This window comes from Oncorhynchus mykiss, chromosome 5 (genome assembly GCF_057628025.1).
Source record: "Oncorhynchus mykiss isolate SJ-2025 chromosome 5, ASM5762802v1, whole genome shotgun sequence".
NCBI classification, from domain to species: Eukaryota; Metazoa; Chordata; class Actinopteri; order Salmoniformes; family Salmonidae; genus Oncorhynchus; species Oncorhynchus mykiss.
Genome location: NC_143026.1, coordinates 74,787,887 through 74,801,855, shown reverse-complemented (window position 1 = coordinate 74,801,855; position 13,969 = coordinate 74,787,887). Strand labels below are relative to the sequence as shown.

The 13,969-nt window shown below is 41.6% G+C and overlaps 1 protein-coding gene across 1 annotated transcript; it reads left to right on the top strand.

Annotated features, from left to right (window-relative positions):
• Positions 1-2,301: 2,301 nt before the first annotated feature.
• Positions 2,302-12,921, top strand: LOC100135942 (sodium-dependent phosphate transport protein 2B). The gene is made up of 13 exons (XM_021604256.3): positions 2,302-2,483; positions 3,394-3,443; positions 3,553-3,687; positions 5,299-5,427; positions 5,774-5,917; positions 6,291-6,402; positions 6,561-6,756; positions 8,708-8,803; positions 9,629-9,749; positions 10,419-10,586; positions 11,254-11,370; positions 11,542-11,666; positions 11,785-12,921. The coding sequence occupies exons 2-13, from the start codon at positions 3,398-3,400 to the stop codon at positions 12,334-12,336; spliced, it is 1,941 nt and encodes a 646-aa protein (XP_021459931.3). The 5' UTR covers positions 2,302-2,483; positions 3,394-3,397; the 3' UTR covers positions 12,337-12,921.
• Positions 12,922-13,969: the final 1,048 nt, after the last annotated feature.

Genomic DNA, 13,969 nt, shown 5'->3' with positions numbered 1-13,969 from the left:
ACTCTCAGACCATGAGAAACAAGATTCTCTGGTCTGATGAAACCAATATTGAACTCTTTGGCCTGAATGCCATGCGTCAAGTCTGGAGGAAACCTGGCACCATCCCTACGGTGAAGCATAGTGGTGGCAGCATTATATTGTGGGGATGTTTTTAAGTGGCATGGACTGTGAGACTAGTCAGGATCCAGGGAAAAATGAAAGGAGCAGAGTACAGAGAGATCCTTGATGAAAACCTGCCCCAGAGCGCTCAGGACCTCAGACTGGGGTGAAGGTTCACCTTCCAACAGGACAATTACCCTAAGCACACAGCCAAGACAACACAGGAGTCTCTGAATGCCCTTGAGTGGCCCAGCCAGAGCCCAGACTTGAACCCGATCGAACATATCTGGAAAGACCTGACAAAAGCTTTGCGATGCTCCGCATCCAACCTGACAGTTTGAGAGGTTCTGCTGAGAAGAATGGGAGAAACTCCTCAAATTCAGGTGTTCCAGGCTTGTAGCGTCATACCCAAGAAGACTTAAGGCTTTAATCGCTGTTAAAGGTGTTTCAACAAAGTACTGAGTAAAGGGTCTGAATACTTATGTAAATGTATATTTTGTATAAATTGTATACATTTCTAAAAATCTGTTTTTGCTTTGTAATTATGGGGTATTGTGTGTAGATTGATGAGGGAATAAGGCTATAATGTGACAAAATGTGGAAAAAGTCTGAATGCTTTCCGAATGCGCTGTATATAATGGTGTGTATAGACTGTATGGGCAGTATATGAATGGAAAATGTGTTTACAGCAGCATTTATATAGGATGAGCCTTGACTAGAATATGGTATATAGATATAAAACAGTATGTAAAGTAAACATGATTAAAGTGACCACTGTTCAATGACTTTATGTGCATAGGGCTAAGCAGTCTCTAAGGTGCAGGTTAGCGTACAGGGTGGTAGCTGGCTAGTAACAGTGGCTAAGGTTCAGGGCAGGGTACTGGGCGGAGGCCGGCTAGTGGTTACTGTTTAACAGTCTGATGGGCTAGAGATAGAAGCTGTTCGTCAGTCTCTCGGTCCCAGCTTTAATGCACGTGTACTGTCTCCTCCTTAGATGGTAGTGGGGTGAACAGGCCGTGGCTCGGGTGGCTGAGGTTCTTGATGCAGGTCTACAATTTTGTTTCTGGTGTCCTTTGACAGCTCTTTGGTCTTGGCCATAGTGGAGTTTGTAGTGTGACTGTTTGAGGTTGTGGACAGGTGTCTTTTATACTGATAACAAGTTCAAACAGGTGCCATTAATACAGGTAACGAGTGGAGGACAGAGGAGCCTCTTAAAGAAGAAGTTACAGGTCTGTGAGAGCCAGAAATCTTGCTTGTTTGTAGGTGACCAAATACTTATTTTCCACCATAATTTGCAAATAAATTCATTCAAAACCCTACAATGTGATTTTCTGGATATTTTTTTATCATTTTGTCTGTCATAGTTGAAGTATGATGAAAATTACAGGCCTCTCTCATCTTTTTAAGTGGAAGAACTTGCACAGTTGGTGGCTGACTAAATACGTTTTTGCCCCACTGTAGATCTTAAACATTTTTTACCCACAACATACTTTACTTACTTACTTACTTTACTTACAGCATACTTTTTTTTTTGTTCTCTACAATATTTGCCAAAGAATTTGGCTTAACCTACAAATGCCACCACAAGCCACCACCAGAGAGCATGTTTTCTCCACTCAGAAGAGAAATGCATTTCACACAAATGCAAACTGAGCCGGCCAGGACAACCTAAAAACATGCCACTTTCATACAGCTCAAATCGAAAGCGACTTTTTTGTGGCAGGTTCTAGGGAAATTTACGCAGCAGGTTAAGATAATTAACGTAGCAGGTTAATAAGATAATTAACGTAGCAGTTCAGGATAATTAGGTTAAGGTCAGGAAAAGGGGTAGGGTTAGCAATAATCTAGATGGTCTAAACCTGTTTAAAGTCTTAATTAAATTTGGAAGACAAAACTTCTATAAATCTGTTATTTGAATACCCTATTCTCAATCAAAGTGTGATAAATATTCACAAACTGGCCTTTTAGATATTTGAAAATGTGGCAATACATTACATCCATGTTGAAATCATCAAGGTTATTTGGTTACGCCTAGTTCATTTGCTACTTTTCTTTTCGCCATATTCTGAAATTGACTGCTACTATCATCCCGCAAAAAAAAAAAAAAAAGTTTATGACAGGCATTAGCCTACTTTCTACCTAGTGCCAACAAAGTTGTAAAAACCCATGCCAGAGTAGTAATATTCCATCATACACTAATCATTTGATGTTGCCTGGTCTACATTCACTGCAGATGCTCTGGTAAGATCACTCACTCACTGTCAGAGCGCCCCTTTTGCCACGGACTTTGAACAGTCAGGGTCCAGCGTGTTTTGTGCTTTATAAGCAGCTTGCGGTATCCAGGTAGCTCAGGTGAAGGACTCCTGCAAAAGCCTCCACTGCAGGTGTGTATTACCACTCTTCATACTGCAATACATCATACATTACAAACAAGACTCATTCAGGTAATATCACAACAAAATAAAACTACAACAAACAAACAAGGATATGTTAGGAATTGTTACCTATAGTTGTATTTGCTTATAACCTCTAAATTATTATTATTATTATTATTCTTTTTGGCATGCAGCTACACACAATGTGTAGCCAATGACTGGTCGAGCTTGTTTTCAGGAGTGCTACTTTCTGCTGTTTAACCTCGCTTTCTTTTTTTTGTCAAATGTTGCAAAGATAACGATGATATAACTATTATTGTTATTATTAGAATAATAGGTATTCATTGTATTAGTTATAGCCTAGTAATAGGCATAGTATGCCTCTGTTGTACACAATTTTTGTTTGAGATAACTCATTTTGAACCTTGGAAAATCTGAGCTTAGAGAGCTTTTCTGATTCAACTTTTTTTTAATGGTTTCTTGAGGATTGTAGGCCCCTAGCATACAGTCATATTTGTATTTCTCTGTGGACTTTATCAATGTGGATGTGAAAAAGCAACATCACCATGAGTTATTCCCATGGAATAAGTTTCCATAATTTAAAGGAGAAATTCTCATATTTGGTAACATCTTGTGACAGGCACAAGATTGCTTGGCTATGCTTTGGAGGATACAAAAATATAAAATATTTAGGAACTATCAAATAGAGGTGTCTCAATATAAAAGGACTGTGTATTTGTTTCCTCTGAGAGAGAAAAATATTTAAAAATTGAACCGTTACTGGCTTTTCACATTTAAATGTTTTTCTTTCCAAATTGATTTATTCAAGTCAAAACTGTTTAGCCTTACTCCAATATACCTTGAGGTTTGCTACATGATCTTCATGGTTTACCGCAAAGTAAGTTATTTTTTCCTATAGGGCAATGCCTCTTCATCCAGAATTTAGAGATACTCCGTCTCCCACTCTTGGTATGTACAGTAGGCTACGCTTTACTATCTATGAAGTCCATACCTCACCACCAGGCAGCATCACCACACACAGAGGCAACCTCCACTCACAATTATCCTAATCTCACAGATGATGCTGGTAAGGCACCTAAAGACTCAGTCGTCCTGCCGGCATATTCTACCATGGACCTGGTGGACAAGGACCCGGATGAGGATGACCCCTGGAACCTCCCTGAACTGCAGGACACTGGACTCAAGTGGTCAGGTGAGATAGAGTGTGGTTGCATCTGAAATTGTTCCTCATTCCCAACAAAGTGCACAGCTTTTGACCACTGGGTGCTCAATACAGTGCCTTGCAAAAGTATTCATCCCCCTTGCCAATTTTCCTATTTTGTTGCATTACAACCTGTAATTTACATTGATTTTTATTTGGATTTCATGTAATGGCCATACACAAAATAGTCAAAATTGGTGAAGAGAAATGAAAAAAAATTACTTGTTTAAAAAAAATCTAAAAAATACAAAACGGAAAAGTGGTATATGCATATGTATTCACCCCCTTTGTCATGAAGCCCCTAAATAAGATCTGGTGCAACCAATTACCTCCAGAAGTCACATAATTAGTTAAAGTCCACCTGTGTGCAATCTGTGTCACATGATCTGTCACATGATCTCAGTATATATACACCTGTTCTAAAAGGTCCCAGAGTCTTCCACACCACTAATCAAGCGGCACCACCAAGCAAGTGACACAATGAAGCCCAAGGAGCTCTCCAAACAGATCAGGGTCAAAGTTGTGGAGAAGTACAGATCAGGGTTGTGTTATAAAAAAATATCAGAAACTTTGAACTTCCCAAGGAGCACCATTAAATTCATTATAAAAAAAATGAAAGAATATGGTACCACAACAAACCTGCCAAGAGAGGGTCGCCCACCAAATCTCCTGGAACAGGCAAGGAGTTCATTAATCAGAGGCAACAAAGAGACCAAAGATAACCCTGAAGGAGCTGCAAAGTTCCACAGCTGAGATTGGAGAATCTGTCCATAGGACCACTTTAAGCTGTACACTCCACAGAGCTGGGCTTTACCGAAGAGTAGCCAGAAAGCCATTGCTTAAAGAAAAAAATAAGCGAACACGTTTGGTGTTCGCCAAAAGGCATGTGGGAGACTCCCCAAACATATGGAAGGAGGTACTCTCGTCAGATGGCCATCCTGGAAAACGCTATGTCTGGCACAAACCCAACACCTCTCATCACCCTGAGAACTGCATCCCGACAGTGAAGCATGGTGGTGGCAGCATCATGCTGCGGGGATGTTTTTCATCGGCAGGAACTGGGAAACTGGTCAAAATTGAAAGAATGATGGATGGTGCTAAATACAGGGAAATTATTGAGGGGAACCTGTTTCAGTCTTCTAGAGATTTGAGATTGGGGCGAAGGTTCACCTTCCAGCAGGATGGTGAACCACCATCCCAATGACACTAAGCATACTGCTAAAGCAACACTTGAGTGGCTTAAGGGGAAACATTTAACTTTCTTGAAATGGCCTAGTCAAAGCCCAGACCTCAATCCAATTGAGAATCTGTGGCATGACTTAAAGATTTCTGTACACCAGCGAAACCCATCCATATGCACACTCTAGTTTTTTATTTTTTTGTCTTATTTCTTGTTTGTTTCACAATAAAAAAATACTGTGCATCTTCAAAGTGGTAGGCATGCTGTATATCAAATGATACAACCCCCCAAAAAATGCATTTTAATTCCAGGTTGTAAGGCAACAAAACAGGAAAAATGCCAATCACTGGGATGAAAATCAATGTTGAAGTGAGAACCTGTGTGACTACACCAACAAAAATTCAGTCTCTCTTTGGAAACAGAGTTGGATGCCAAAGGGAAGGTTATGCGGGTTCTGACTTCCATCGTCAAGTTTATTCTGCTGGTTGGATTTCTCTACATGTTTGTCTGCTCTCTGGACGTCCTGAGCTCTGCTTTCCAGCTAGTTGGAGGTAACATTAAACCCGCTCTCTCTCTCTGTCAGTGTAGACAAAATTAATTCAACCCAACCCAATCATATAATATACAGTCATAATCAAAGTAAAGTAATTAAAAGTGAATCTTTGTTGTCAACCAGATCCTGATAAGGGACCCATTGTCCATACTTATGTTTTAGCTCTGCTCATTTAATGACACTCTCATACTTTCATGTTGATGACATTACACAATATTATTCACAATTACAACTGTCCTCTTATTCTGTTTCTAAATATCATAAAATTGTCTGTTTATGGATATCAAAACATTTATGGGATGTTTTCATGATGCATTTGGCTGTGTGTCACTGTGTATCCATAGGTAAGGCAGCCGGGGACATCTTCCAGGACAATGCGGTGCTGTCCAACCCTGTGGCTGGCCTGGTGATTGGAGTGCTGGTCACAGTGTTAGTCCAGAGTTCTAGCACGTCCTCCTCTATTGTGGTCAGCATGGTGTCTTCTGGATGTGAGTATACACACACATACAAGTACACATGGGACACATACACACATGCACACATAGACATTCACGCATGTACAGGATGCACATACACACAAACAGATAGCCTAGCGGTTAAGAGTGTTAGGCCAGTAACCCAAAGGTTGCTAGTTTGAATCCCCAAGCCAACTAGGTGAAAAATCTGTATGTGTCCTTGTGCAAGGCACTAAACACAAATTGCTCCTATAAGTTGCTCTGGATGAAAGCATCTGCTAAAATGTAAACAAACACATTTGCACTCACTCATACATACACATCTGTATACATAACTACATAACTACATCAAAGCCAAGTGATTATTGTCTCATATAAACCTAAAGTGATTGTATCGTCATTGAAGTGCTGGAGGTCCAGTCTGCCGTGCCTGTCATTATGGGAGCCAACATTGGAACCTCAGTCACCAACACTATCGTGGCGATGATGCAGGCAGGAGACAGAAATGAGTTCCGCAGGTACATCTGACTGGATCACTTTCTAAGCAGCCTAAATTGATAGAAGTTTACTTCACCATTTTGGACTATAAAAAATAATTCCAATTTGTTGCTTGGTAACAAGCAGAATTGTATCATGCTGGATAGTGAGATGTCGATCCTGGTGTTATTTTGTCCAGGGCGTTTGCTGGTGCCACGGTGCATGACTTCTTTAACTGGCTGTCTGTGCTGATCCTGCTACCGCTGGAGGCAGCCACTGGTGTCCTGTATAAACTCACCAAGATTGTCATCGACTCCTTTAACATCCAGGGGGGTGACAATGCCCCTGACCTGCTAAACGTCATCACTGACCCCCTCACCAGTGCCATCATAGAGGTAGGAGCAGCATTTTACCATCATGAAGCATCTTGTTGATCACAATATAAAATGCTATTCTGGATGATGTCATCTGGTGTACATCATGGGATTTTAACTAACTATGAGCAAGCAAAGGATAGGACTTTTGCTCCTGCCCAGACATTGCAGACATCAACCAATGGTTGCGTGCTACGTCATCGACTGTGTCATCGACTGACAGATTGCTTCAACATAGGTGGTCCTGTGTGGCTCATTCGGTAGAGCATGGCGCTTACAACAGCAAATATTGTCGGTTTGATTCCCGCTGGGGCCACCCATATCTAAAATGTATGCATGCATGATTGTAAGTTGCTATGGAAAAAAGTGTCTGCTAAATGGCATTTATTATTATCACGAGTGTCCCTAATGCACCTAACAATATATAAACAATTTAAAACAGAAATCTAGTTTTTTTTATTTACATAAGTATTCAGACCCTTTGCTATGAGACTCGAAATTGAGCTCAGGTGCATTCTGTTTCCATTGATCATCCTTGAGATGTTTCTACAACTTCATTGGAGTCCAGCTGTGGTAAATTCAATAGATTGTACATGATTTGGAAAGGCACACACCTGTCTATATAAGGTCCCACAGTTGACAGTGCATGTCAGAGCAAAAACCAAGCAATGAGGTCGAAGGAATTGTCCGTAAAGCTCAGAGACAGGAAAGTGTCGAGGCACAGCTCTAGGATACCAAAACATTTCTGCAGTATTGAAGGTCCCCAAGAACACAGTGGCCTCCATCATTCTTAAATGGAAGAAGTTTGGAACCCCCAAGACTCTTCCTAGAGCTGTCCGCCTGGCCAAACTGAGAAATCGGGGGAGAAGGGCCTTGGTCAGAGAGTTGACCATGAACCCGATGGTCACTCAGAGTTCCTCTGTGGAGATGGGAGAAACTTCCAGAAAGACAACCATCTCTGCAGCTTTCCACCAATCAGGCCTTTATAGTAGAGTGGCCAGGCAGAAGCCACTCCTCAGTAAAAGGCACATGACAGTCCACTTGGAGTTTGCCAAAAGGCACCTAAAGACTGTCAGACCATGAAAATCAAGATGTTCTGGTCTGATGAAACCAATATTGAACTCTTTGGCCTGAATGCCAACCGTCACTTCTAGAGGAAACCTGGCACCATCCCTACGGTGGTGGCAGCATAATGCTGTGGGGATGTTTTTCAGTGGCAGGGACTGGGAGACTAGTCAGGATTGAGGGAAATTTGAATGGAGCAAAGTACAGAGAGATCCTTGATGAAAACCTGCTCCAAAGCGCTGAGGACCTCAGACTGGGGCGAAGGTTCACCATCCAACAGGACAACGAGCCTAAGCACACAGCCAAGACATCGCAGGAGTGGCTTCGGGACAAGTCTCTGAATATCCAGTCAGAGCCAGGACTTGAACCCAATCGAACATCTCTGAAGAGACCTGAAAATAGTTGTGCAGTAACGCTCCCCACCCATCCTAACAGAGCTTGAGAGGATCTGCAGAGAATAATGGGAGAAACTCCCCAAATATAGTTATGCCAAGCTTGTAGCGTCATACCCAAGAAGACTCAAGGCTGTAATCACTACCAAAGGTGCTTGAATAAAGTACTGAGTAAAGGGTCTGAATACTTATGTAGATAGATGTTATATTTCATTTATTTTTGTTGTTGTTGATAAATCAGCAAAAATCCTGTTTTTGCTTCATTATTAGGGGGTATTGTGTGTAGATTGATGAGGAAATATTTTTTTTAATACATTTTAGAATAAGACTGTAATGTAACAAAATGTGTAAAAAGTCAAGGGGTCTGAGTACTTTCCAAAGGCTAGCAAGACACCTATACAACCCTGAAACATATTTGAAACATCAGCTTAATGTTACATTTGAGTTGATAGAGAACTTTAGTAGGCCATAATAAAATGATATATAACTGAACAGAAGCCTTTCTTTTCCTCTAGCTGGATAAAACGGTCATCAGTGACATTGCCACGGGTGACCCAGCGGCCAGAAACAAGAGTCTGATCAAAATCTGGTGCAAAACAGAGAATATCACGGTAATTCACAGAATTATTAATCAGATAGTCAAACAGTGGGTTATTATCGACCAAGTTTGTGATGATTGATGATGAAGACTTTTCCAACAGTAAGAAAACAAGATAAATCTGTAGTATAGCTGGGAGTGTTATCTCTTAAGCCCTCTGTCGCAGGGTTAATGTTTGACAGCTTTTAGCTTGGCCAGAGTGATTCTACTTATAAGGACCAGTGCTTTATTGCCACTATATCATGATGAAGGTGGAATTTTCTTAAAGGCCCAGTGCAGTCAAAAACGTGATTTCCTGTGTTTTTATATATATTTTCCACTATGAGTTTGGAATAATACTGTGAAATTGTGAAAATTATTATAATGCCCTTTTAATGTGTGCGCTGTTAGAAAAGACCGCCTGAAATGTCAGCCTATTTTGGTGTCAGCCTGTTTTGGCATGCCTTGTGACATCACCAGGTGGTAAATCAGTTAATAGACCAATAAGAGAGTTCCAAACCTCTCTGCGAAAAACAGTACATTTTCAGTTTTCCCCTCCCAACTCAGACCACTCCCAGACAGTCCTATCAAAATTCCAGCTTGAATTAGCTCTTTGCTAAGAAGCTATTTTTGTTTCTTTTTGACCATTTGATTGGTAAACAATTACAGTAAAGTACTTAACTGTCACTCAGAAAGGATTTGATATTGAGGTAAAAACGGCTGTGTTGGACCTTTAATAAAATGCCCTTTCTTTACTAGTCAATGTGGATGTTATTGTTTCCATAGGTTTTGATTACAATGATTATGCACTGTGCATTTTATCTGTATTGGCGAAAAAACTTGTATTATTATTTTTTAGACTCTTTTAAATATAACAGTTCCCTCAGCTGCCAACTGCACAATCGGCGTCCCCTGTTGGGTGGAAGGCAACAAGACATGGACGCAGATAAATGTTACTGAGACGATCAATCTAGAGAGATGTAAGTACAGAACAATCACTGTGCCCATGATCCCACAAAAGGCCTATACAGAGCAATTTGGATTACCTGATACGCTCAGCCAAACATCTGTGAAACCAGAGAACAACCCCCCCCACCACCACCACCACCACCTGTCACAAGGACAATGACTTCCATTCAGTCGATTTAGTGACTCATCACATACCCTCCTCTCACCTCTTTTACCTGCTCAAATACCCTCCCCTCACCCCCTCTACCCGCTTAAAAGTCCCATTCATTCTGGCCAGCTGAAGCACCTGAGTGGCCCAAGGCCGATCGACGGGCCAGCACTCCACACAGCCAAACAAAATTAATACCTGTATGCTTGGAAAATCAGCCAATCAAAATAAGGGAAAGGGTCATCACTCATTTTGGCTTGGATCAGATCCAGTTGTAAAGTAACCCATTACTTTGGGTCACCAGACATGTCAGGGCTAAGTGTAGAAGCTATGGGGAAAAAAACATGTTGACTGTTGAAGTAACATTCTTCCTTCCTATCCTTTCCATCAAATCAGTGGAAGTCCTATCAGGACAGAAAAATTACCTTATCACTAATCTCAACAAACTAATTACCTTCTCTCTAATCTTTCAGTTTTATCCCACCCTTGTCTCAGGTATATATTTAATAACATTTGGTATCTTCCCATGCAGGTAACCATATCTTTGCCTATGCTAACCTGCCTGACCTGGCTGTGGGCCTCATCCTGCTGGCCCTGTCCCTGCTCATCCTCTGTACCTGCCTCATCCTCATCGTCAAGCTGCTCAACTCCATGCTCAAGGGACAGGTGGCCGTGGTCATCAAAAAGGTGCTCAACACAGGTGAGAAGACATTGGCTATCTTCCCAATCTACTCAGAACGCTGTTTGATAACACAGGATTAGCCACTCTGCAGATCGAAGGTCACATCAGGTGCTCTGGTCCTGTTACATGACTATCCTGTGATTCTTATGGTCATTTAGATGTTCATGTTGAAAGTAATCCTAAAATTCACTTTGATGTTTATGTTGAAAGTAATCCTAAAATTCACTTTGATGTTTATGTCGAAAGTTATCCTAAAATTCACTTTGATGTTTATGTTGAAAGTAATCCTAAAATTCACTTTGATGTTTATGTTGAAAGTAATCCTAAAATTCACTTTGATGTTTATGTTGAAAGTAATCCTAAAATTCACTTTGATGTTGAAGGGGTCATAATACAGTCAAAGTGATCTTAAGGTTATGGTCTCCAAGCTTTTTAACTTTTATTTAACTAGGCAAGTCAGTTAAGAACAAATTATTGTTTACAAGAACGGCCTACCCCGGCAAAATCCTAACCCGGATGACGCTGTGCCAATTGTGCGCCGCCCTATGGGACACCCAATCACGGCCGGTTGTGATACAGCCTGGAATCGAACCAGGGTCTGTAGTGAGATGCACTGAGATGCAGTGCCTTAGACCGCTGCGCCACTCGGGAGCCCATGCCAACCTGTTCTGTCTTGTCTGTTCAGACTTCCCCTTCCCCTTTGGCTGGGTCACTGGTTACATTGCCATCCTGGTCGGAGCAGGAATGACCTTCATCGTTCAGAGCAGCTCTGTCTTCACCTCTGCAATCACGCCCCTTGTTGGTGAGTAGTTAGGCATATTTGTTTAGCGTCTATCTATCCATTTACCTTTAGCTGGCTCCTATGGCATCCAAACCTACTGGTACACTCAAGTATTCTTTCAGTATCATGTAACCCTGCCTGTATTATTTTTCTCTGGCCCATGTCTTATTCCTTCTCTCTATCGTCCAACAGGTATTGGTGTTATTAGCCTTGAGAGAGCCTATCCCCTGACATTGGGCTCTAATATCGGCACAACTACCACTGCTATTCTTGCTGCTATGGCTGCTCCCGGGGAAACCCTGGCCAACTCACTGCAGGTTTGTTGTAGTAATCATTTATTTTTATGGCGGTGTCATATTGCTCTCTGTCCACTCTGTCTCTCTATACATCAGTGTTATTGAAGTCTCACTCACCCTGTTTGCATCTCCTCTGCAGATTGCACTGTGCCATTTCTTCTTCAACATAGCGGGGATCCTGCTGTGGTATCCTATCCCCTTCACTCGGATCCCCATCCGCTTGGCCAGAGCCCTGGGGAACCGCACAGCCAACTACCGCTGGTTCGCAGCGATCTACCTCTTGCTCTGCTTCTTCCTCATGCCCCTAACCATCCTGGGGCTCTCCCTGGCCGGCTGGCAGGCCCTGGTGGGGGTGGCTGTGCCCATCGTTGTCCTGGCCATCTTCATCATCATCGTCAACCTGATGCAGACGCGTTGTCCTCGGTACCTGCCCAGCAGGCTCCGGAACTGGGACTTCTTGCCCCGCCCCCTGCACTCCATGGCCCCCTGGGATGGAGTGATTATGTCTGGCATGGCCTTCTGCGGCACCCGCTGCTGCTGCTGCTGTAAGTGCTGCCAGAAGACTGAGGATGAAGAGAAGGGTGGTAAGGAGAGGAAGAAGAGTCAAGAGATGTATGATAACCCAGCCCTAACCAGAGACAATGAGCCACTAGAAGCTCCCAAGGAAACTGTGAAAGCTACACAGCTCTGACGCAGTTATGAATTCACTGTAACACATATGTAAGACATATATAACCAATTTGTAACATATATGTAATCCTCCACATTTGCTCAGGCTTTATGGAGTTAACCGGTCTCTGTTTAGGTGATACTGTATCATGAAGTGGTGAAGGCCTGAACACAGCAACTGTACTTCTTGTAGGAGAACATCACCATATATAGCTAAAACCACTCCATGGAATCATACAGACTCATTATGTACATCCGTCATACATTTTTGATCATGTTTATTGAATGTATCATTTCAACTTTCATGATAAAATAGAATGGGATAAACATGCACTTTGAAAAAATGTTTTTATTAATGCATCACTTACTATTTAAAAATGTTTTACCTTTTGATATTTGTAAATAATACAAATTGTTAGTTGTAAACAGAATGTTGTGATATATTTCCAATTAGTGTAATGTTCCTATTTGATCATTTACTGTATTGCATTGTGTATTGTATCATGACTGACTGTCATTTTACATTCTGTCGGACTGAATACATGTTCGTATTTGTTTTATATGGGTTTCACAGTATTGTCTCTCATCAATAAATATTAGAAACCAATGCATCAGTTTGTGTCACGCTTATAGGTAAACAACTTAAATGTTATTTGCATGGCTGAGCTGGTATTATGATATATTTGATGTTGTAGATTTCAAAATGCCTGGTCATGTGGTTGATAATGCATAACTGTAAGCTAATGGGTACAGTAGACTGGTTACCTCGGGTGAGTTGTGCTCCAATGCTGTAGCTGGTTTTTGGGAGGTTGAATCAGTGTGTACTACTGATAGTAGTAAGTGAAATGTATCAGATGTGCCTTTGGACAGTAGCTATCTGGGCAGAACCTTTCCCTGGTCAGGAGTGAAGGCCAACATCCTGCTGGCCCATAGAGACCAGCAGGTACACTGTGCGCACGCTGCATCACCTCCTGCCACGCATTTGCCTGTCCTGCCCTATTGTTCACCTGGGAGACCACCCCTGCTCAAGCCAAGGTGCACTTCATGAGTAGAACTCTGAATACGGTGATAGTACTTTATAGTTAACTACAGTGTCTAAATCAATTGGCACAAATGGCAGCAAATCAGAAAACCAAATACAAGGTGATCATTGCTATGATTTATCAAATATTGATTCATACATTACCAATTCAATCTATTCTTTCAGACTGAGTAATGTTATAGTACAGTGCCTTGCGAAAGTATTCGGCCCCCTTGAACTTTGTGACCTTTTGCCACATTTCAGGCTTCAAACATAAAGATATAAAACTGTATTTTTTTGTGAAGAATCAACAACAAGTGGGACACAATCATGAAGTGGAACGACATTTATTGGATATTTCAAACTTTTTTAACAGATCAAAAACTGAAAAATTGGGCGTGCAAAATTATTCAGCCCCTTTTACTTTCAGTGCAGCAAACTCTCTCCAGAAGTTCAGTGAGGATCTCTGAATGATCCAATGTTGACCTAAATGACTAATGATAATAAATACAATCCACCTGTGTGTAATCAAGTCTCCGTATAAATGCACCTGCACTGTGATAGTCTCAGAGGTCCGTTAAAAGCGCAGAGAGCATCATGAAGAACAAGGAACACACCAGGCAGGTCCGAGATA

Excerpts from the sequence above, each read along its gene's own strand:
- LOC100135942 (XM_021604256.3), top strand. The coding sequence starts at position 3,398 with ATGCCTCTTCATCCAGAATTTAGAGATACTCCGTCTCCCACTCTTG. Across the intron at positions 5,918-6,290 it reads CAGCATGGTGTCTTCTGGAT|TGCTGGAGGTCCAGTCTGCC; the intron begins GTGAGTATACAC and ends TCGTCATTGAAG. Across the intron at positions 11,667-11,784 it reads CCCTGGCCAACTCACTGCAG|ATTGCACTGTGCCATTTCTT; the intron begins GTTTGTTGTAGT and ends TCTCCTCTGCAG.